This window comes from Ambystoma mexicanum, chromosome 13 (assembly GCF_040938575.1).
Source record: "Ambystoma mexicanum isolate Mex_15411 chromosome 13, UKY_AmexF1_1, whole genome shotgun sequence".
Lineage (NCBI taxonomy): Eukaryota > Metazoa > Chordata > Amphibia > Caudata > Ambystomatidae > Ambystoma > Ambystoma mexicanum.
In genome coordinates, this window is record NC_090938.1 from 312,734,639 (window position 1) to 312,759,520 (window position 24,882).

At 47.7% G+C, this 24,882-nt stretch overlaps 1 protein-coding gene across 3 annotated transcripts in view; it reads left to right on the forward strand.

Annotated features, from left to right (window-relative positions):
* SLC12A6 (solute carrier family 12 member 6) overlaps positions 1–24,882 on the forward strand; it is a 3,180,404-nt gene that overhangs the window by 1,767,187 nt on the left and 1,388,335 nt on the right. For all 3 annotated transcript variants that reach the window (XM_069633764.1, XM_069633765.1, XM_069633766.1), the window contains 3 exons: positions 17,462–17,636; positions 18,388–18,506; positions 18,972–19,070. In XM_069633764.1, coding sequence (XP_069489865.1) covers positions 17,462–17,636; positions 18,388–18,506; positions 18,972–19,070 — 393 coding nt within the window. The remainder of the gene's footprint in view (positions 1–17,461; positions 17,637–18,387; positions 18,507–18,971; positions 19,071–24,882) is intronic.

The window sequence follows — 24,882 nt, forward strand, 5'->3', positions numbered from 1 at the left end:
AGACATTGGGATTCCCAGTGAACGTCTGAGAAACCTGTTTTCCAACACCTGTAACTCGGGTGCTTTCATATAACCCCATAGAGGTGCACCATACAAGGTTGCCGCTTTAGTTTGTCTTGCATACACCTCTAAAACCAAGTCCAGCGGTTGACCCTGACATCGGGTCAAAAAACTGAAAGCCCTCCTGTATGTTGCATCATCTTCAACGATTGTTTTCTCAGGTGAGCACAGCCCGTGACTGTCTTGGAGAACCGTGCTCCCAGATTGTCAAAATCCTTGACTCTGGGGATGATTACCCCAGTACAGATGATTGGGCGCATTTTCACACGCTTCCCCCCCTTAACACCCCCCCCCCCCAACACAGCCCATCACTGTTGATTTGGAGGTATTGATCTTCAACTCCAGGTTATTCATAAATGCTGCATACGCGTTAATCAAGCCCTGGAGGGCCATGGGGAGGTAATGCCCTGCCACACAGACAAGGATAATCCACATTGGTTTCCACCAGGGCATCCTGCAGCCCATTGATGTACATTATAAACAAAATCAGGGCCAAGACACAGCCCTGACGGATGCCCAGACCCACTTTAAAACATGGAGTACACTGTCCCCCTGGTCCCCATCAGACACTCACCTGGTTATCGCTGTGTACTTCCCAAAGCACAGTCTGTATCCCAACTGGCCAGCCCAAAGACCCAAGCCTTTGACAAGGTCAATAGGCCAAAGTTGTGGGCTGTGCTCAGGTCGATAAATGCAAAATACTCTTCCTCCCCTCTACAGTACACTGAGTTAGACATATCCGACAGGACCGAACAATCTTGTAACCATGCTTCAATGTATCCTAGAAACACCCTCCCAAATATTTTGAACTTGGTATCCAACAGGGATATTGGTCTATATGACAAAGGGCTAGAATGATCCACTTTTTAAATATCAGAAAAATTATTGCAGATTTGCAAGACAGCGGATAAAGTCCCTGCTCTAAACACGCTTTAAATGCTAAAAAGGGGTGCCCATAATTTTGGTTGATCTCGAACAAATCTGCTAGAATAGCATCCGGGCCTGGGGGCCGGTTATTGGCCTGTTTGCTAATGGCCCAATAGCTACCTTTAATGTAAAGTTCCTATCATCCTCCGTAAATCTCTGTCCTTAAACAGTTCTGAAAAATGCACCACCCAAACTGTTGCCGCCACGTCTGTTCACCTTGACTTTTCAGTGGGCTAGTATATTGGAACAAGGTTAACAAATTCCCAGAAGCCTTTGAGTTCTTGTTTTTTTACTGCTTCCAAAAACCCTGGCAATGCTTCCTCATCCAGCTCCACTTTCTCTTTTCCCACAGTAGCACAGTAATTAGCAAGTGCCTGTACAATATCATTCTTAGAGCGGGCTGAGGATTTTAATGCTGTCAACAATTCTTTGCTACAATACAAGCATCATCAAACCAACTCTTTCTTGTCAAACTCGCCCACCCTTTATGCACCCGCACAAATCCCTGCGTGAGAGCCCCCGATAAACCCTTGCATCCTGCCACCACCTGCTCTGTATGACCCGAATTGTCCAGTATCGTCAAAATGCCATGCCACTGTTCTGCTAAAACCTTATGGTGCAGCTTAGAGTCAGCAATTTTGGCCCAACTGATTCTTATTTTCCAGACTAGATGGGTCCTTCACTACTTCAACATCCACAATTCTGTCCCACAGAGCCACTGAAAGACAGAATTAGTCAATGGTAGACCATCCTGACTGGTTGTTAAATGTTGGCAATCCCGGAATATCCGGTAAAAATCTGTCCATTGACAACATGCATCCCCCATTCCCTGAGCCAAGCGCAAAATTGCAAGCCCCTCACACACATCCGTGCATCCTGCATTTGGGGTTTTGGAATGCATAAATTCATGTCCTCCATTGGATCAAAAAGATCATCCAGTGGCTCATTGCCCGTTTTAAGGTTAAAATCACCCCCCAACACAAACATGTTCTTATTATCTATACTCTGCCTTTGTTGATCATCAATAAAGCCTTTATGTTTTAACAGCCTATTTGCCTCAGCCTTTTGGGGACTATTATACAAATTGAGAATGGCTACCAGCCTCCCAAAAGTCACCCTTACTAGTAGCATCTGTAAGAAGTGCATCTTGGTCTCAATCACCTTTATCTTACAGTTCGTAGAGGCCCTAATCAGCATAGCCAATCCACAAAAAGCATCTACCTATCCCATTTGTATTGGCTGGTACCCCATATGATACATAACCATCAATGAGGGGGTTTCAAAAGCCCAGGTTTCCTGTAAGAGGATCACCTTTATAAGATTTCAGGATCTCTACAATGACTCATTTCCCTCTGGCTCTTGCTATGTTCCAAGACAACAAACGCAGCACAGAGGAAGTAGACTTGCGCAATGCTACCCACCTCGCTTTCCTGTTTTAAGGCCTTCCTCTATCCCTGAAACCCCAAAATTTGATGGATCAGGAAGAGTACCCATCGGTCAATCGATTTCCTCTAAGGTCGAAAGTAAGTCAAAATGATTAGAGATCACAACTCACAATGGGACACATTCCCTACCAACTTTCAATCATTGCACTGCCCGCAATCCAGTCCTAGGATTCAATATTGGGTAGAAATTAGGATTATTCTGTGCCTTCAGGAGGTCCTTCCTTCACCTCTTGATTCTTTTGTGCATTTGCCCAAAGGCCACTATTCGATTGCGCACAACCTCCTAAATCTGATTAGAAATTTTCCAATTTCTACTCCCAAGCCTAGTGCCATTCGCTTCAATGGCTCTGGTCGGATTAGAAATGGTCAGATGATTTACCAAACAAGGGTTTGCAAAGGAGATTATAATACAATCACCAGCCCCGGATTTCCTTGAGGAACCAACCCAAATGGTACCCTTCTCGCCATAAAAATCTCTCTTGGGTTGATACTTGGCCTCATCAGATTCATGTTAATCCAGTGACTGGCCTTGTTCATCAGCTAGATTATTGACTCGAACCCCCCCCCCCCCCTTTAGGCAACGTTGGAGCACCAATGATTACTCCTACCAACGGAGCAGCTTCCGGGGGTGAACTGAAGAATCCCATTTCCCCACTCTGGAGTCTCCAAGGGCTTCCCTTTCTGGATATCTTTCCTTACACCTGCATCAACCAGGATGCGTCCTTGGTATTGGTTAGTGGTATTGGTACGGTAACCCACCCTCTATTGGTTCTCTCCCCATTCGTCATTCCACGCTCTCCCTCCTATCCTTACTCTGTGCAACACAGGTATTTCCACCCGAGCTTTGCTACCATGATCCATAGCGGTCTTGCGACAAAATTCTTCAAATCGCCTCTTAAGATCCCTCATAGTCATCCATTAAAGCCAGGGCAGTCATGACCGCCTGCTTGAATGAATGCAGGAACTCATGGATACCCTGGAAATGTCTTTTTCCCAGGGCTCCTTTCCTGCCGTAACCTTGATCCCTCTCACAATGAACAGCGTGCTTGGAAAGAAGTAGTTGTATAGGCTTCCATTTTTCATCTAGTGGGGCCTCCAAACACATTTTATCCTCATCCTCCCTCTCCTTTCTCTGGGGGATCCTTTAGGGTCAATCTTCAAGTCTCCTGCTCTCTTCCAGTTTTCTCTCTCCCAGGCTTCAGGGACTTTCCTCCAATCTCCCTTTTCCAGCTCTTGATCCATCTCCTCCCCTGATCCTTCTCCAGCCAGCTCTAAATGAGCTCTTCCTCCTATCTCCAACACCCTGTGACGGAGTTCTTGGGGGTTCTATAGGGCTTTCGCCACGCCATCCTGCCTCTCTGTTGGAAGTGGACTTGGGTGTGGTAGTTAGGATATGGATTTGCTATCCAGCTCCCTACCTCTGAATAGCCTCATATGGGACTTGGGATTGGCTTGTGCTTCCCTCTGGGAGGTGGTCTTTCTGTATACTGCACTCTGGCCATGCTTTCCCCAATCTCTATAGGTTAGGGGGACTTGTGTGGGCAGGGTTGGTATAGTGCATTTCAGAATTGTAGTTGTGACAAGAGTCAATGGGGACCCATCTTAAACTGGGGTGGGATGCCTACCAGGGTTTTCACAAGAGTCACTACTGCCCACGGGCAGAATGTTGGAGTTGAGGCGGTGGCAGTCTTTGTTCCTTCTACCTGTTCATGCATTGCAGAAAAAAGTAAAACCATTTTCCTGCCCCATTCCAGTATTGCACCATGCTGGGCAGTTTCTTTCTATTCCACCCATAGGACTACATCACCAAAAAGACCTTGCGGTGGAGGGCATAGCGAGCAACCCGACCCAGAGAAAGGCGGGCAGGAACTGTGGGACTGCAGAGCTATTTACACAGCAAACTGCCAAATGTTATTTATTTATTGGACATAAGTGTTTCCAGGTGACACAAGACAAGAAGGGGGAGGGTGGCATGGGATATTGTAAGAAAACAAGATCAAAGAGACTGTTATATTGTCCTTGTGACAATCCTACCGTACAAGTGCTGAATAAGGAGATAAGTGCAGGGGGTTGAGGGATAAGTGCAAAAGTGGTGGGAACCAATGGGGGGCGGGCGTGCATGCTATTAGACCAAGGTGGCTAGTGCTAGGGAGGGGAGGAAAGTGGAGTAGACAAGATGAGTGGGTTGTGATAGGGGGCCCAAGGGCAAGTGCTGGCGAAGGATGCTAGGAAGGACTGGTATGGGTGGTTGTCTGGTCCCTGTATGACTCGTAAGGGAACAGGCCCCAGTCACAGCGACAGGTGGAGAGCTTATCAGGGGACGGCGAGAGGGAAGGAAGAGGAGAAAAGGAAGGTCTTGAGAAGTTTCAGGACTTTAAGAAGATCCGGCTCAAGTCTGAGGGAGGGAGAGAGGGAGGCTGTTCCAGAGGGAGGCGCCAACCAAGGAGAAGTATCTACCTCCCACTCTCTGCTTGTAGAAGCGTTTGACCTGCGGAGAGTTGGAGCCACAGGACCAAAGGATTCTGGTTGGGTGGCATTTAGGGAGGATGAGCTGGCTGTAGAGAGGTCCCAGGCCCCAGACAGCCTTGTGGATGATGCAAAGGGTTTTGAATTAGATCCTTGCAGTCACCGGGAGCCAGAGTAGAGACTTTAGAGCTGGAGAAATGTGGCCCCTTGGTTTGAGGCCAAGGATAAATCTTGCAGTCCTATTCTGGATTAGTTGGAGTGGGTGAAGGGAGTAAAGAGGAAGGTTGAGGAAGAGGCTGTCGCTGCAGTCAAGCCCAGATAGAACCAGCACTCTGGAGACATCGAGCTTCTTGAAACACTTGTGTATAGGCGTGTTATAAATGCCATATCATATATCAAGGTGAGGAAATGTAGAATGCCCCTGAGGAGATGGGCTGTAAATTGGACTGCTTGGCAAGGTCTGTGATGGGTGGAGAGAAAGAGAGAGAGAAGTCAGCACCCTGCCTGAATAGCAGTTAGGTATAAGACATGGAGAGGAGGAGGTAGGGTAAGGCAGCCGGAAAGAGAGCTTTGTGTTGTCTGCGTTACACTGGAATTGAGGACAGTAGGTGGAGATCAGGTGGGCCAGGTAGATGTTGAAGAGCCATGGCAATAGGATAGAGCCCTGAGAGATGCCACAGGGTGAGGGTGAGAGTGAGGAGGTGGAGGAGAGAAAAGAAGCCATTTGAACTTGGGAGGGTCTGTTGGAGAGGAAAGAGATGAGCAACGCCAGTGCCCTTTCCGTGATGCCTAGGCTATCTAGGAGTTGGTTTATGTGGATGGAGTGGTCGACAGTCAAAAGCAGAGGAGAGATGGAGGAGGATCAAAACAGAAGGAGAGTTAGTCTGGATTAGAGAGTAGGTCTTCTCATGTATTCAGGAGAACAGTTTGTGCCTCTGTTTGCCCTGAAACTGGACTGGTGGTTATGGAGGCAGCCTGCCAATTTGTGTGGCAGGTCAGTCTGGCGATAACCAGCTTCTCCATGAGTTTCCCAAGAAAGGGGTGATAGAGAGAGGTTGATAGTTAGCAGGGCAAGAAGGGTCAGCAGAGAGCTTTTTTAGAAGAGGATGCAGAAAGGAGTGCTGGAGGGGATGAGGGAAAGAGCCTGTGGCAAGAGTGGTTGCAGAGATCAGCCAAGACGGGCGAGAGTGTCTGTTGTCCTTGATGGTTCTGGAGGAGCAGAGTAGCACCTGTTTAGAGGAGACTTTCATAGAGCTGACAGCTCTAGAGGTCTCACCTGATGCAATGGGAGAGAGCAAGGAGAGTATGGGAGGCTGGAGAGGGAAGTCTGGAGAGGTGGAAGGGGGAGGGAGGAGGGAGCAGAGGACAGAATGTCAATAAGGTCTGGGAGGTTGGAGGAGAAGAGGAGACTGGTTGGTAGGAGAAAGTGGTAGTTGGGTAGATGTGCGCATTCCAGGTATGTGAGTGAGCTTAAGAGAGGGAGAAGTAAGTGGTGAATGAGTGGTTGGAAAAGGTGAATGAGTGTGTGAAAGGAAGATGACTGGAAAAAGGTGTGCATGGAGTCGAGAGTAGTGTGGAGATGGGAGAGGAGTATAGAGAGCACATTAGAGGAAGGGAAGAGCGAGAGATGGAGAGTGGAAGGAAGGGAGAGAAAGAATAGAACATCAGGGTGAGGAATATAAGAGCGTGCAAGGAAAGGACCAAGTGACACCTTAGTGTCAGGAAGACACCACTTACCTACTTTTTGGAGACCCAGGTTAGAATTCACCTAGATTGTTTCCAGAAGGAGACCGAGAGAAAGGGTGTTTGCCAGCCAGTTGATGGACAATAGGGGTCACTGATCTCTAGCTAAAGATTCTGTGATTGCGGGATGCATGGGCTCATGATGGAACCGCCTGCCATAGGCTCATTAGAGAGGGGCAGCCCCTTTGCTAATCCCTTTTCAATTTTTCGTTACAACCCTTGAACTCTCTTTGATAGTTGCTGTGTTCTTGAGGCCATCTGTAAAATAGTGACCTGGGCCACGGTGGGTCCTTAATGTCTGCTGGACCATGGCTTGCTTCAAGAACCGCATCTGCCTAGTTAGAATTCCTAATTCCCTCTGCCGCTGCCAAATGGACTTGTTACTGCCTTTATGATTCCATATCCTAGCTCAAGGTCTCTCTCTTTCTCTATGTACATCTAGGAGCCTTTTCTGCACCCGTGTGAGTGGAGCAATGTTTGCAGGCGCTGCAAGCTCTGCCACCCATGAGCATGGCATGGTTGAATTAGACAGGGCATCCTCCTCATGCCACCCCGTACCCAGCATCACGTTGCTTGGGGCAGAGCACCTCCCCATTGTTGATTACACCATCCACCAACCTGGTCAGTCAGGGGACTTTGCCGTAGATGATTCGTCCAGATTCCACAGCATTTAAGCCTACAACAGTTAAATCTGTATTTCCTTGTATTTCGCACTGTTATTACTTTTAGTGAAAAACGGAACCCCACACTGTTTGGATAGAAATCTGGCAAGAGCGGCAGTAGCTTTTGACTCGTTTCAAAGGCACATGCGCAATGGCACACTGTTAAGTTTTGCTGGACTAGGTATATTTTACATCTACTCTAAAAATAAGTATCCACATATGAAGATGCAAACAATCGAAGGTCCAATGAAATGGATACAGGATGGAGTTGAAGTGCAAACATCTTGATCAAGGAAGTTAAGGGGTTCTCTGGTTCAATTGTGATTGATGTTGATCTTAGATGACATATCAGGTGGGGGGGCTTGAACTAGGAAAATAAGTCACTACAGTGAGTAATATTTTACATTTCCAATTTTTTTACATTTCTAATCTTTTACCAGTGACCCTGAAGTTGCCAGTAAACTGATGTTCAGGGCCATAATCTACATACACAATGAGTCGCATAATTTTACACTTAATGGTGCAGGTGTTTTGTAAATTGTGTGATCAAAAGCTAGACTATTCAAGTAACATGGTTAAGGGATACACCGTTTTGTGCCATTTCTTCGTGTGAAATGCCAGCCTGCATTTACTGTGGTGCCTGGAATTAGTGAACGGGGCACAGCAGAACCAAATTGAGGTTTGGGACTGTATATCAGTTAAACTAATATCACACAGAGTCCATCGAAGAGGGTAGCAGAAGCATTCTTCTGCCATTCAATAGCCTCTTTGTGAAAAGTGTAACCTAGAACTCTGCCCAATAGCCTCTCTGTCAAAGCTAAATTTAGAAGTGTGCCCCATAGCCTCTCTGTGAAAGATTTGAACCTAGAAGTGTGCCTAATAGCCTCTCTGTGCAAAGTTGAACCTCAAAGTGTCCCCATTAGCCTCCTTGTGAAAGTTGAATTTAGAAGTGTCCCCAATAGCCTCTCTGTGAAAAGGTGAATTTAGAAGTGTACACAAGTTGAACCTAGAAGTGTCCCAATACCCGCTCTGTGAAAAATAGAATTTAGAAGTGTGCCCAATAGCCTCTCTGTGAAAAGTTGAACCTAGAAGTGTCCCCAATAGCCTCTTTGTCAATGTTGAACCTAGAAGGGTCCCCAATAACCTCTCTGTGAAAGTAGAAGGTAGAAGTGTGCCCAATAACCTCTGTGTGAAAGTAGAATTTAGAAGTGTGCCCAATAACCTCTCTGTGCAAAGTTGAACCTCAAAGTGTCCCCAATAGCCTCTCTGTGAAAAGGTGAATTTAGAAGTGTACACAAGTTGAACCTAGAAGTGTCCCAATAGCCTCTCTGTGCAAAGTTGAACCTCAAAGTGTCCCCAATAGCCTCTCTGTGAAAAGGTGAATTTAGAAGTGTACACAAGTTGAACCTAGAAGTGTCCCAATACCCGCTCTGTGAAAAATAGAATTTAGAAGTGTACCCAATAGCCTCTCTGTGAAAAGTTGAACCTAGAACTGTGCCCAATAGCCTCTATGAAAAGTCAAACCTAGAAGTGTCCCCAATAGCCTCTCTGTGAAAGTTGAATTTAGACGTGTCTAATACCCTCTTTGTTAAAGTTGAATTTAGAAAGTATGCCCAATAGCCTCTGTGAAAAGTTCCACCTAAAAGTGTCCCCAGTAGCCTCTCTGTGAAAAGTTGACTCTAGAAGTGTCCCCAATAACCTCTCTGTGAAAGTAGAACGTAGAAGTGTGCCCAATAACCTCTGTGTGAAAGTAGAATTTAGAAGTGTGCCTAATACCCTCTTTGTTAAAGTTGAATTTAGAAGTGTGCCCAATAGCCTCTCTGTGAAAGTAGAACGTAGAAGTGTCCCCAATAGCCTCTCTGTGAAATTAAAATTTAGAAGTGTGCCCAATAGCCTCTTTGCAAAATCTGACTCTAGAAGGATACCCAATAAGCCTCTGTGGAAAGGTGAATTTAGAAGCGTGCCCGATAGCCTCTTTGGCAAAGTTGAATTTAGAAGTGTGCCCAATAGCCTCGTTGCGAAAGCCAACTCTAAAAGTGTGCCCAATAGCCTCTGTGAAAAGTTGAACCTAAAAGTCTTCCCAATAGCTTCTCTGTGAAAGTTGAATTTAGAAGTGTGCCCAATAGCCTCTCTGTGAAAGCAGAATTTAGAAGTGTGCCCAATAACCTCTGTGGAAAGTTGAACCTAAAAGTGTCCCCAATAGCCTCTCTGTGAAAATAAAATTTAGAAGTGTGCCCAATAGCCTCTTTTGTTAAAGCCGAATTTAAAGCCTGCCCAACTTCGTTTCTGTATAAATTAGAAATAGAAGTGCACCTAATACCCATTCTGTGCAAACCTTGCACATAATATCCCTCCAGTGCAAACCTGAACCCAAATATACCCAATACCCCCCGTGCAAAGCTGACCCTAGAATTGCAAAAGGTTTAACTCAGAAGTTCTGTCTAAATTACCTACCTGAGGTAGGCCTGATACCTATCTGTTGTACAGTTTGGATTTAGAAGTCTATCTAACAGTCCAACACCATCCCTGTGTACAGCGAAATTCGGAACTTAGAAGTCTATCTAATAGCCCAACATAATCCCTGTGTACAGTCGAACTAAGAAGTCTATCTAATGTAAAGCAGAATCTAGAAGTGTACCTAAAAGCATATCCATAAATACCCGCATTAAATACCTGCAAAGCTTAATTTAGAAGTAGACCTAATAATGCACCTAGCCCGAATTCAGAAGTATGACTTTTAATTGCCCTAGCTGAACACAGAACTATCCCTAAATACCCTCTCAGTGCAAATTGAACTTGGAAGCGTGCCTAATATCCTCTCCGTCTACATAATATCCCTCCCTGTGCAATAGTGTGCCCAGTATCGTTGAGTTATTAGATGAATACTGAAGCATCCCCAATATCCTATCTGAACAAAAACAAAATTTAGAAGAGGGCCCAATAGCGCCCCTAACTTTAATCTGGAAGTGTGCTGAATAGCTTACACATTGAATCTAGAACTAAAATTAGAAAGCCCTCCTAAACTGCACTTAAAAGTTGACCTGAAACCATACCTGGGGTGTTACTACATTCAAAATCTCCCTAATAGCTTACCTGTATTCCAGCTTACTAGAAGGGGCCTACCAAACAGCGTAACTGTGCTATAGTTCCAACTAAATAGGCCACCTAATCAGAATTCACTGAAACCATGACCAATCTCACCCAGTGATAGCCAAACTTATAAAGTCCAATAAAGTGTAAGCTTCGCCTGAAACTACCACCAAGTAGCCCGTGCTAACCATGAGTGCACCCGCTCCCCCGGGTTTGCCGGAAACAACCACCATGGACCACCTCCACTCTCCAGTCCGCCTCACCTCCCACCCCCCTCTCCCAAATCGTCACACCCTCCCTCCCATCCCCTACCCTTCACCCCATCCCCTACCCTTTCCAAACACCAAGCCAGAGGGGCACGATGGCGAGCCAACGACCCCAAGACCACTGCCCCCCCGAACCCCATCACCCACCGACATTGATCATGCCCGCTCCCCTCACTGTCATTCCAGGCACACCGCGCCCTTCAACCATTCCCCCTCCACCTTTACCACAAACCCCCACCATCTTCCTCTCCCGACCACACCCTTTCCCCTCCCTAAAAACGGCACGCCTGTCATGATGTCTACCCCCGGGGACCCAGACCAAGTCCAGCAACCCCGGAAGCAGGCATCAAGTTATCCCAAGCAAGCCCAACAACCCCTGCTAGGGGCTATTTGGGTCCAGTCCTGGCGCCTATGGCGCCAGGCTCATATGGAGAGTCAGTCCTGCCGCCATAGGTGCCAGGCTCATAGATTAAAACTTACCTGATGCAGACCATGCTGCACGAGCTCCAAGCCAAAAGAGGCTTGGAAGGGACTACTTTACTTAGGGACTATTTGGCGTTATTCTGCATCCAGCAGCGTAACGCTCACCGTGCCTGCAAGTCTGCATCCAGCCTTCTGCCACGTCCGCCTCGAGTTTGGAGCTCCTAGAAAAAGGGAGAAAGAAGGAGAAAACGTTAGAACAAGAGCAATACCATTGATCCTTACCTGAATTCCCGATCCATCGCACCTTCGAGCTGGAAGAAAGAAGCTATTTATGCACGCCGCCTCGCCTGCTGCAGTGCCGCGCTGAACTCACCGGCCTTCCCAGCATCTTCACATTCCACTGCATCCCCCTGCATGTTCCCGCCGCACTCCGGCACCTAAGGAGAAGACAAGAACAGCAAGGTGAGCCAAGGGAATACAGAGAGGAATATTAGTTACCCCCCCATAGACTTACCTGATTTTACCACCAGGGGTATTATTCCTCTTCACGGGTCAGCGCAGCTTCCACTGCATCTTCGCCGAACCCTGGCCCCTAAGGGGAAACAAAAGGACAGCAAGGTGAAACAAAGGGACTAACAAGGGGAACGTTCCTCACCACAATAGACTTACCTGATTTTACCGCCAGAGGTATTATTCCCTGAGACTTCAGACTTTCTCGCAGCGCCTGAATAAGGGAGAAAGCAACAGGTTACATATTGACATTATTTTATCGAACTGTGTTGGAAAATACAAATCCTTACCAGAATACTACCAGTTGCCACGAGGAACTCTTCATTAGGGTCAAGCTGCAACCTGCAAGGAATCTGACAAGAGTGAAAGTCAGGCATTTGAACTCTTACAAACTTTATACTTACGGCGTCTTGCCGGGAATCTCAGAGTCACTATTGTTCTGGAACTCACCAATTCCTTCGAGCCAGTGAAGCAACTGGTTATCAACGCGCCCCTGCGCTCAATGCAGGATGGAGAGCTCATCTTTTCAAACCATCAGAAGAATATTCCTACGGGCCAAGCAAACGAAGCTAGGTGGGCCAGTCCAGTCCGTCATCTCGGCCCTACGCGTCACATTGGTGGAGACCGCAGCTGTCCAGTTCTGATTGACGCCTCTGTGGGAGCCAGGTGAGTGTAACAACGCCTAGCACTAGCAAGAACAGAAGCCTCAGCCCTCTCCCCCTCTGATCCCCCTACCCTCTCCCACACGCCAATCACAACGAAGTCACTAAAAAGGAAACGTACCTGGTCCCCCTCAATCTCTCAGCACTCCTCGCCACCCCTGTCTCGACCCACCACCTCTTTCCCCCAATCACCACCTTCCCCCCTCGCTTCACCCTTCCTGAAACCCCTCTCCCTCGATTTCTCACCAACTGCAACTGAAACCCCTAACCGCCCGCACCCCACCTTCAAACTTCCCGGTCCAAATCCTATCATCCTAACACACGCATCCACCCACTCCCACCCGAAACCCACCAACCTTTCTGCTTGCCCACTTTTTCCATCAGTCATCAACCACCCTAACCCTCTCCCTCCCCCTCTCCAGTTTCCACCCTCTCCCCCCCTTCCCCCTTGCGCTCCAGAACCGACACCATCCTCACCTACCGAAGTGAACTGCATCCTATTTAATGCCCGGTCCGTAGCAAAAAACAGACACTGCATCTTTGACCTCCTCGCCTCTGACAAACCATACCTGGTTTTCATCATCGAAACTTGGTTCTTTGACGACTTCGCACCGATCGCTGATGAAGCCTTCCCCCCTGATTACTCCCTCATCCCACTTAACCGTCCCTCTAGAGGTTGAGGAATAGCATTTGTCTTCAAGTCTCACCTCCACGCCTCAATCACCGACAACCAACCCTGCATTCCTGCCTGCGAATCACTCCTCGTTAAACTATCCCTCTCCCCGTTGCTCTCACACAGCTTCCTAATAATCTACAGACCCCCTGGCTACGATAGGCAATTCTCAAACAACCTTTGCAACTCTTTTGCCAACCTTCAACTAAACCATTCCAACCTCACCCTTCTTGGAGACTTCAACATATGGCTCGACATCCCCACCCAACCCTATGACACACTCTCTGGTTGACGGTCTAGACGCAATTAACCTCCAACCCCACATAAACGGCCCACATAAAGGACACACTCTTGATGCCATCTTTAGCTCCCACAACCAGATACATCTAACCCCCCCCCCACCCCTATTATCTGGTCCGATCATTTCATTGTTTCCTTTGCCATTCTCTCACCCGACCCCCTTCCCGTATGCGAATCCGAACCTCCGAAGCTACGCAGATGCTGGAAAAAACTAACAATCGTTCCTGACCTAGCCAACGCGCTCCTCCAATCTCCACCATCCACCGGCCAACTCAATAAACAATTAACCCACAAGGCCTTTGACTCATGGCTCAAGTCCTCACTAATGCGGCTCACACCCTCTTGTAAACCATCAGCCCGCCGTGGCCTGTTCCTTAGATGGTTCACACCTGAGCTTAAATCCACTAAACAACTATATAAATACCTAGAACGCAAATGGCAGAAAGACAAATCCCAGGAGAACGGTACCACCTTGGCCCGACACCTTCATCAGTACAAGGCCGAAATCCGGAAAGCAAAAAAAGCCCACTACAACTCCTGAATCCTAAACTGCAAAAACCCCAGCAAAGAACTTCACAAAATCATCTCCGAATTCACCAAACCAGCATGCACTATGACCGTCCCGACTCCCTCTCAATCACTGTGCGACTCACTCTCTCTCTCCACTTTTACGCCACGGCTCTGGAAAGAACAAATGCTCTAACCACCAAACTGGCTCTTACATCCTCCAGGCAACCCTCCCCCCAATCCGACCAACCCACCGCCTGAGACCACTACGCAACCAACGTTTGAATCCTTTAGTCCAATATCACCAGACCAATTTCTCAAACTTCTCTCTGCCCGCAAACCATCCGGCTCTCCCTTAGACCCTTACCCGGCCACAACCCTCAAAGAAATATTCACTGCCACATGCGCAGGAGAACACGCAAGATCCATCATAAATGACTCCCTGTCCTCTGGTACCTTTCCCGACGCGTTCAAAACGGTTCATGTCAAACCTCTATTAAAAAAACCTTCTCTCGAGCCCAAAAACTACCGCCCCATCTCAAACACGAGGTTCCTTGCCAAACTCATTGACCGAACCGCCTACTCCCAACTAAATGCCTTTGTCGAGGCCAACAATCTCCAAGACCCCACACAATCAGGTTTCAGAGCCTGTCACTGAACCAAAACCACCCTAACCTCAATCTGGGATGACCTACAAATAACGGCTGACTCCGCGGGATGCGCCGCATTAATCCTTCTTGACCTATCCGCTGCCTTCGACACGATCAATCACTCAATCCTCCTTGACCGCCTTCACTCCCTAGGAATTCGTGGAACCGCTCTTAAATGGATAGTTTCATTCCTCAAAGATAGGTACCAAATAACGATACTCTCCACCTATTCCTCCCAAGCCCGACCAGTCGACACGGGAGTCCCACAAGGTGCATGCCTATCTGCCCCCCTGTTCAATCTCTATTTGATCACCTTCCCACCAATAATTCTCTCACACAACATCCTGTGTTACAACTACGCTGATGACACTCAACTAATTCTAAAACTCCTGAACTCAAACCCCAACTCCCGACCTGACCTCGCCTCCTGCCTCATTGACATAGAGCTCTGGATTACCCAAAGCCACCTCTTGTTATACCCCTCCAAAACTGAAATCGTGGTATGTGGCAACTCCGAACTTCTTCCAGACCCACTACCCTGGCCATCCGCCATGGGCAACTCACCGACTCCCTCTAACGCAGTAAAAAACCTTGGATGCATGCTTGACTCTGACCTAACACTCTCGCGCCAAGTCAACAACGTCTCAAAGTCATGCCACTACCACCTTAAAACCCTTAGGCGCATCTTTTCATATCTCTCCTTTCCCAACAGACTCTCCGCGGTCCAATCAATTGTTATATCAAGACTCGATTACGCAAACCCCCTCTACCTCGGACTCCACGCATACCAACTGAATAAACTTCAAAGGGCACAAAACGTCGTAGCCAAACTGCTACTTGCGCTCGGCCCTAGAGACCACATCTCCCTCGGCCCTTAAGACTCTGCACTGGCTTCCAGTCGCCCGAAGGGTGACCGTCAAAACCTTATGCATCTCCCATCAAGCAGTGCATAAAACCGGACCTCAATATCTTCAAAACAAGCTAAAACCCTATCACCCTCAACCCACTCTAAGATCAAGCTCCGCCGGCCTCTTAGTCATCCCTAAGACAAACTCAGTCAGGTTAGGCGGATCATTATTCTCAGCCTTGGCCCCCACACTGTGGAACGCTCTCCCAAACCACTTCCGCATTACTGAGGATCTAATGTCTTTCTGCAAACTGCTGAAAACCTGGCTCTTCCCCCTAGAACCGTCCCGTAGGCGAAATGACCCAAACAGAATAAAAGCACCTCAATGACACCAACCCAACAAACTACCAGATGTGAGAAATCAACATCTAATAACCACTAATATAAACGGAAAAGACAAACAGAATAGAACGAGTAAAGTAGTGCAAAGCAGTGAAGTGAATAATAAGAATAAATCATGCAAAAACGGATTTAAATCTATGAGATTGATATAATGCATGATGAATGAATGGATTGAATGAAATCGTTAGAACCGACGAAACATGTGAAACGGATGAATGCTCTGAGCGGATGAATGCGGTGAGCAGATGAGTGTGTAGATCGGATTAGTGTGTGGATATGAGGAGTGTATAGAACGGATGAATATGTTGAACGGATGAGTGTGGAAAGCGGCTGGATGTGCAGAATGGATGAATGCGTAGAGCAGATAAGTGCTTGAGTACAGATTTGTGCGTAGAATGCAGAAGTGCGTAGAGCAGATGAGTGTGTAGATCGAGTGACTGCGAAAGAATGCTGAGAAGATGAGTGTGCAGAGCGGATGAGTGTGCAGAGCGGATGAGTGTAGAGATGAATATGTAGAACGGGATATTGCTGTTAAATGCCCGGAAAGTGATGAGTGCATAAAACGGATGAGCGCGGGGAGCAGAAGAGCATGGGGCGGGGAAGAGCACGGGGCGGGGAAGAGCACGGGGCGGGGAAGAGCACGGGGCGGGGAAGAGCACGGGGCGCGGACGAGTTCGGGGCGCAGATGAGCACGGGGCGCAGATGAGCACGGGGAACGGATGCATAGATGCATAGAGCTGATGAGTGCGGGGAGCGGGAGAGTGCGGGGAGCGGGCGCGTAGGAAGGTATGGGTGCGTAGAGGGGATGAATGCGTAGCGCGTGTAAGGGCATAAGACGATGGAGTGCCTGGAGTGAACGAGTGCAGTACCACGAGCAAATGAGTGCCTGGAACAAACCGACATGTCACGTAGAGCAGACGAGTTACGTAGAATGGATGATGACGCTGGGCTTGCGTGGTCCAGACTCGTGAGCGCGGGGCAGTCTAGAGCGCACGGGACGGACTAGATCGCGCAGAGCGAACTGGAATGCATGAGTGCGCGGAGCGGATCGGAATGTTGGGAACAGACTGGGTGCATGGAGTGGATTGGGTGCATGGAACGGATGTTGTGAAGTACAAAGGATAGTTGGAATGCTGAAAACGTTTGAATGATCACATAACCCACCATACGCTTACTCTCTCCTTTACACCACCACTCAACTAGAACACAGAGATACTATGACACCATTCGGTATAACTGTTCTCTAAACTACAACTGCCACATACTCCACATCACTCTATGTAATCACTGCTGGTTTCACACCCCCAGCCAGGCATACTCCTCCGGCCTAACGCAGCCACATCCGGTCTGGATAAATCCTGCCAGAACGAACACATATTCCTGACCTCTCAATCACTACACCTATCGCGCTAAGAAGCAGCTATTACACGCTCAAGCTGCACACATACCTGGTGCTCACACGCACATTTGACTCTCTCTACTCCCTCTACTGATCTGAACTTCATTCCCAAGGGCGTTCAACCTACCAGCGCCTTCAGACCATACCAATGGTATGTAAGGCGCTATATAAATGCAAAATAACATAACATTCAGCTTTATAGTGGACTTTTTTTTATTGTTGCATAACACACAAATGTTAACGTCTGCGACATTGTAACATGCTTCTGTAAGGATAGGATTTTAGTTAAGTTCTCTTCTAGTTGTTCTTTTAAGAGGCTTTTCTTTATCAAGTACCTGAATGCAGTCACATGCTTCCATAGTAATTAGAGGTTACAGAGGATAGTGGTAGAGACTTAACCGGCACCTGATTATTTATCCCTCTTCTCAGGTTTGGAGACGCTGTGAAAGGGAACTTAGTTGTGGGTACACTGTCATGGCCTTCTCCTTGGGTGATCGTTATCGGCTCCTTCTTCTCCACCTGTGGTGCTGGGCTCCAGAGCTTGACTGGTGCACCTCGGCTTTTGCAGGCCATAGCCAAGGACAACATAATCCCTTTCTTGCGGGTAAGCATCCTCCACTATCTCAATATTTCATCATCTGTTTGTCTAGCTACTTTGAATCCAACACTTTTGACTGATCTTCCCATCATCCGACCCAAGTAATTGAGCGTAAAAGAAATAGTTTTGTATTTGTTATGATTGTATAAAATGTGTTGTGATCACTCAACTCCCTCACACAATCTCCATATCTTAAAACCTGCTATCTATAGCTAGCAAAGTGGAAAATAAACCACTATCTTCTAGTGGACAATAATACATCATCCTATCTAATTTCAGTTCTGCTTCATTCACCTCATCGCGTGCCCCCTCATCTGCCCCATTGCTGACTAGCAAAGAATTGTCCCTTTTTTTTACAGTGATTTCGCCACACATTCATGCCCATTTTCTATTGTGTTCCTCCAATAGTTGATTACATTATATTCCTTAGCCCGCTTTCAGCACAAAAGTTCCTTTAAAGCATTAATGAAGTGAATATGCGTTGGTGTGTTTCCACTCAAGTGAAGACATGTAAGAGGGAAAATGTAATTGTATTTCAGCGCATGGGTCTGTGTGGTTGGCACAGTCTTTTCTATGTGTGCTTTAAAGTTGTAAGAAAACCTGCCAAACTCCTTTGCCATTAGAACGCTGGACCTTCGCCACTGCTCTTACTTGAAGTTTAAAATAGTGATGTTTTTTGAAAATCCCGTAACCATGCCTGACCAATGTCCAGGTCTATCATGTGTCCTAACAGTCTGTTCATTTCTCCTATCAATAGGTCTTTGGTCATGGCAAATCAAATGGTGAACCAACATGGGCGCTCCTTCTGACAGCCGTCATCGCTGAGCTGGGCATCCTCATTGCCTCCTTGGACCTTGTGGCACCAATTCTCTCTATGTACGGGCTTCTGCCTCCCAGTATTTGTAAATATCTCTCAGATGAAGCAGCAATTTGCAAACTTTATTTTGCGGATTTTTACATTAGTCTCTTACCTTGTTTCGATGCTTGACAACAGAGTAACATCAGCATGACACATTTGCATTAATAATCTTGGGTCATTAACTCGTCTAAGGTCTCTGACAAAGTTACTGATCTGGTGCCTTTAAGAGCTTTGCATACTTTGAAATATTCCCCAATATGGGGCAGAGGATATGTTATCTAAGTATTTTATGTGAATATATTAAAGATGCTGATGTTGTACACCTTCAGTTCCATGTCCATTCCTTTTTCTCCATTATGGGGTAGTGTAATTATTTCTTTTTTTTTAAATCAACCGATGATTTTGTTGCCTAGCTCCCAAATTCTAGTCTTGTTGCGAGATACTATATTGTTATCCACCCTTCTCTTGTTTGTCATCCTCAGGTTTTTCTTGATGTGTTATCTTTTTGTAAATCTGGCATGTGCGTTACAGACTTTGCTGCGTTCCCCAAACTGGCGACCTCGATTCCATTATTACCACTGGTAAGTGTTGATCATTTGCTATGCTATTTTAGGGCTGAGGGGGGTTTTGGGAAGAGCTTGCTGCCTGAAAATGCAGCAGGGGAAAATCAGTTTCCTTTTTCGTTTCTCCTAAATAAAGAAAATTTGCCGACGTAAGATTTTACTCTGCCGTTCTTGCTAAACCCTGTGGCCAGTCAAGTCAATCTTCTATTAGCTACACACAGTGGTCGAAGTGCATTAGTAGTGGAACTATGTTCCCTGCTGGCCTGCCCCTCCTTTCACAAACCCCATCGCCAAGCCCCCTTCCATGCATAATACAAACCCCCAAACGAATAAGCTTGCTCTTGAAGGGAACGTTCAATGCAGTGCACTGAAGTGCAAGTTTGAATTGCTTCCTACACTTTTATTTTAAAACGAAACCATTCCAGACCCAGAGTGGTTTATTTTAAAAATAAAAGCATACAAACAGTACAACTTAAAAAATAAAAAATAAAGTAGAGGAGCACTGCTTCCAAATGCACCCGCCCACTTCGACCACTGGCTACACAGAACAGGCCCAGCCTCCTGCTGCTCTCCACTACTTACTGTCCCAGATGGCTCAACGAATACTCCAAGTCGCAGGAGGCTTCAGGTGTTTGTTTCATCAGGGCTTTATCGAGCGTGGCACGCTGATACTTTTCTCTTCCCCCAGGCCTGCAGCAGTTCTGCAGAAATAAGGACAAAAGTTGTCAGATGTGGAGAGAATATGAATTGGGGTCCTCCCAAACGCCACAGCCCCCCTCTGGGGTAGGAGCGGATCTGAATTCCTCCCTGCTAGGCCTCCCAGCACAGGCTGAGAGGCCTCCCCATCCACTCCTGACAAGGTCAGGGTACTAACATTGTCTGATTGATTACCCCTTGTTTTTTTTCATAGTACTTTGGTTTGGAGCATTTGGTGTGATTTTATTTTTTTTTAATTTTTTTAATTAATACAGATTTGGTTTACTTTTTCTTTGCATTGGAAGCATTTTTAAAAGTCCAGCACCTTTAGTCATGCAAAGTAGATGTACAATCTGTTCACCACGCTCTCCTTTGAATGTTGCTCTCTTTAGTGGGGGCAGACTAACAGCAGTGTGATTGCCCAATGAAAATGTGTGTGTTCGCTCCTGTGTGCCCGAGCCTTCATCAAGACTGGCGCCATCTTTGTTTCCTTAGACAGTTCATCATGCAAAGCAGTGTCTACAAAGGGTTCATGCTCTATGTGAACACCAAACTCTTCAGCACATTATCGTGGGACTCCGGCTTCATGAATTCCTGCTTCCTAAAACACATAGAGCAAGCAGACATTAACTCTAGGAAAATCATTTTGTACCAGTCGCAGGGGTTTACTCGCAGGAGACACCAGCGTCAGTGCTGCACCGATTTCTGCCTGCGTTATGATGATGATCATAAAACACAAACCTTACTTCGGGAAAGTCCTTGTCACTCTGCCTTTCCCATTCTTTTGTTGATTGCCTTGGGCAGAGATTGCAACCTTTTTTTTTTTTTTTTTAAATCATTTTTATTATTTTATAAACAACACTTCAAACATTACAAACAATTATGACGTTCATAATTAAGCTTCAAACATTATATTGCAGAATGCACTCTTTGGTCCTCCCCCCTCCCACCCCACTAACTTGAGCCATTGTACCCATGTCATCCACCTGTCCATCTTCAGGCGTGTCTGCTATCACCATCTCTTCCGTGCCATCATCGCTGTGGTCGGCCTGGGAGGGACCCGCCATTGAGGCCACCAATTGTCTCCATGCTATTAGGGGGCCCGCCTCTTCCTCCCCCCCTCACCCCCTCCGGGTAACAGCTTCATACCAGGCGGCCGTTTCAGCTTCCGCCCACTTTAAAAGGTCTTCCCACCACATCTCAATTCTGGGCCGATGGGCCGCTTTCCAGCACATTGCAATTCTGTTTGGCCAAGATGTAGGCCAGGTCCTTCATCTTACTAATGTGTCTCAGATTACGTGGTCTGGTGACACGCAAGCCGACTCCACTGCCAGCGTAACCCCTCTGTCTGCTAATCGTGTTTTCAGTTCTGTCCAAAACCTACCCACCTCCGGGCAAGCCCAAAACATGTGCAGCAACCCAGCCTCTACCTCGCCGCACCTAGGGCATTTCTGTATCGCCGGGCCGCCAAACCTAGCTATTTTGCCGGGGGTCAGATATGCTCTGAGTGACATATAACAGGATCTGCTGAAGTCTCGTGTTTCGGGACACCTTCTTATGATACCTTTGGGCTCTGTCCATCCGTCATGGGTGCACCCACCTCCTCCTCCCAGTCTCGCCTTAGTTGGAGCAACTCCCTTCCCGCCCTAGTGCTCAGCAACTCGTATATACGAGATATTTCATGCCCACCCTCCGAGACATCGTACATCGTCTCTATGGTGGCATCAGGTTGTTCCGCAAGCACTGCCTCAGGCCATCGTTCTCTCACTAGTTTAATGATTCTAGAATAGTTGATGTGTTGGCCCTTATGCACCCCGTTGTCCTCCATTAAACTCTGAAAGTCCAATACCACCCCCTCTTGCCATATATCGCCAAGGGTAGCCAGACCAACCGGTTCCCAGTATCTACGAGAGATTGCATCCTTATATCTGTTTGTACCTATAGGTTTTTTTTGTTTCTATGAAGGAAGGTTCAGATCCAGGTTTGATCTTTCACAGCAATGCTAGCTTTATGCCTTAAAATCCAGGCACACGTGCCTTTTTTGGAAAATGATCTCTGGAAAGGAACAGACAGTGGATGGGGTCATACGGTGTACCATAGGTGGAAATGTCTGGTGGTCTTACTTCTCAAATTTATATGGAGCTTGACTTAATCAAGATCTTAGTTCGGCTGCTGTCAGCCTACCCCCCAGCACAAAGTAGCAAAATTCCGACATCCTGAAAACAAGCTATAGTCGTCCACATTTATAACAAGCATTGACAAAGCCAACAGTTTTGTCTTATGTGCAAGTATTCAACATTGACCAGGCACTGCTATTAGATGCCCAGGTACTCGCACTATTTTGCACCTGCTACCATCAATGGCAGTTGATACCGTTACAGAAGGGCCTGGTACGTGCATTTCTCATGCCTACATAAAAGCTCAAACCGTTGCCATTGCCAATGCTTGTTTTTTAAATAATGGGTTAAAAATTGTGCATTTTAATGCACTTAATATGACAAATTGGGTAAAAAGTCACACTGTTTGCGATTAGTTTTGTATGGTAGACCTATTGCCAAAAGTGCACAATAGCATTTTTAAACCATTTTCACGATGGCTTGCCCACAACACATGTAGGTAAAAAGAAACATTGTTCTGCTTGTTGTGCACATACAGGTCCATGCAGGCTACACATCTATGCCAGTATTCCCATATAAGAAATCCCAGCAAGTAAAATACCATATAAGAAATCCCAGCAATTAAAAAATGCAGTGTCTCAGAAAAAAAGTATATCCAAACGGTCTATACCAATGTAAGGAAGTCTAATGACCTTCTGGGGTCACTTGCATACCTTTTGTAAGTGGCATCAATGAAGGGTCACCAACAGAGATGGCTGGGCTGGACGAACCCCACTCCTGAGAATACACTGAGAAAAATGTCTCTAACTGAAAACAGCATATATTTCTGAAATGTCTGGGCTACTGATGTCATGTAGAAGCATGCGATGGAAGCTAGGGGATGCATGAAACACATAAGACTTCCTACTCTAAGGGCAAAGGGACCAGTGTTGCATTTGTAATACACCTGAGCAAACTTCCTTGCATACCTGCCTAACTTGCGGATTTTTCCCGGAGACTCAGGAATTTTTACCATTTCTCCTGGTCTCCGGGAAAGACCCTGGAATCTCAGGAATTTTGATGGGGGAAAGCTTTCACTGAGTGCTTTTTCGAGGGGATTGGGTCCTCCGACGTATTCCATATCTATGACATGTAATCACCACAGCTGTGCTGCTTCGGAAACTTTTTTCTGCGTCGATGACGTCGATGCGCCGTCGTCGAGGACCTCCTCCGACGTCATCCGATGTGATAAGTAGGACGCACGACGCCCGTAGCCTCAGTTCCGTTTTTTCCGCGAACATGTTGCTTTGTGATTCTCGGTTCACGCCTCGACTCTTTGGAGTTCTGTTCTTCTCGGTTCTTCGAACCTGTTCGTTTTGTGACAATCCTTCGTGTGAAGATTTCTTCTACTTCGTCTTCGACCCCGCGTCCGGGTTTCAAGAAGTGCGAGGAGTGTGGGTCCAAGATGTCGGTGACGGTCTCGCACGACACCTGCCTCTGGTGCCTCGGGGAGGCCCACGACACGGATGACTGTATCGACTGCCAGTCGCTCACGTCCAAAGCCTTACGCGAACGTAAGAAGAAGTTGTCGGTAGGTCGGGTGTCCAAGCCCCGGAAGTCGAAATCTGCGGGGCTTTCGACAGATGATTCGAGGGGTGACTCTCCGCGTCATCGTCGGAAGTCTCGTGGGTCTCCTTCTAGGAGTCGGTCTCGCCACTCCTCAGCCTCTTCGAGGCATTCTCGGAAGCGCCGACACCTGTCGTCTTCCAGGTCCTCTTCGGAGGACTCTGCCCGGCACGTCGCTTACCCCACCAGCCGTGCGACGCCGGAGGAATGGGCTTCCTTCGGGAAGAAAATGCTGGCGATTCTTGAGTCGCAGGGTACTAAGCCGTCCGCGCCCCCGAGTGGGGTCGGTCGTGAGAGGTCGAGAGACACCGCTCGCAAGAGTGGTCGGCACGAGTCACGGGAGAGGTCCCGTTCGGACAAGGAGACTCGTTCTCGACGTACCCGTTCCAGGTCCCGGTCCTCGACGCGTTCGAGACCGTGTGCACCTGTGAGGTCTTCGAGGAAGACATCGACGTCTGAGGCGTCGAGGGCGTCGACAGGCTTTCTCGAGGCTCCGGCTCCGAGGAAGTAGTCGAAGCCGTCGACGCTCAGGTCGTCGAGGGACACGCTCGGGGCTCCGTCCTCGAGGGCTGTGTCGACGCCGCCGATGCTGGAGGCGCTGCATCTGACGTCGACGCCGATTTCGTCGACGCCGATCCTCTCGGCGCCGATGCCGGTTCTCTCGACGCTGGCGCCGATTCGCTCGACGCCATCGACGCCTTTCGTGTCGGAGGTACCCCGTGGCACGGGTGAACCCCCTAGGAAGGCTCTGGTTAAAAGCAAGCACTCTCGAGTGCCTTCTTTTCGCCACCTGGACTATATTTCAGAGGCGGATGAGGATTCTGATGGCCTGGTTCCTAGTCAGGTTCCAGATGAAATTGTCTCGGGCCATAGTCAGTTTGACGATTTGAGGCAGTCACTGCATGATGCCAGTGGACTGGACACCTCTCCGGAGGTGGAGTTTTGTAGGCCTGAGCCTGGCTCTCATGCCGATTCCTCGTATCGGCGCCTTATGGCTAGGGTTTCTGAGTACCTGGGATGGTCTGCTCCCCCAGGGGAGTTTGTGCAGGATGATCTGACGGACATCCTTGATGTTGGTCCCCCAACTGATCCGGTACTGCCGTTCATATGGCTTTACAGAGAAGGGTGGTGGCGGCTTGGACTGCTCCAGAGAGTCTCCCGGCGGTGGGCAGATCCTTGTCGCGAAAATACCGTCCAGCCAGTAGCGACCCCTGCTACTTGACCAGGCACCCCACTCCGGAGAGTTTGGTGGTGCAGGCGGCCACGGCCCCGGCAAAGCAGGCGTCGTACCCTACCATCCCTCCTGATAGGGACGACCAACGTTTTGATGGCTGGGCGAAGAAAGTGTTTTCTTCTGGTGGTATGGCGCTTCAGGCGGCCAACTCCATTTGTGCCTTGTCTCGTTTCACACA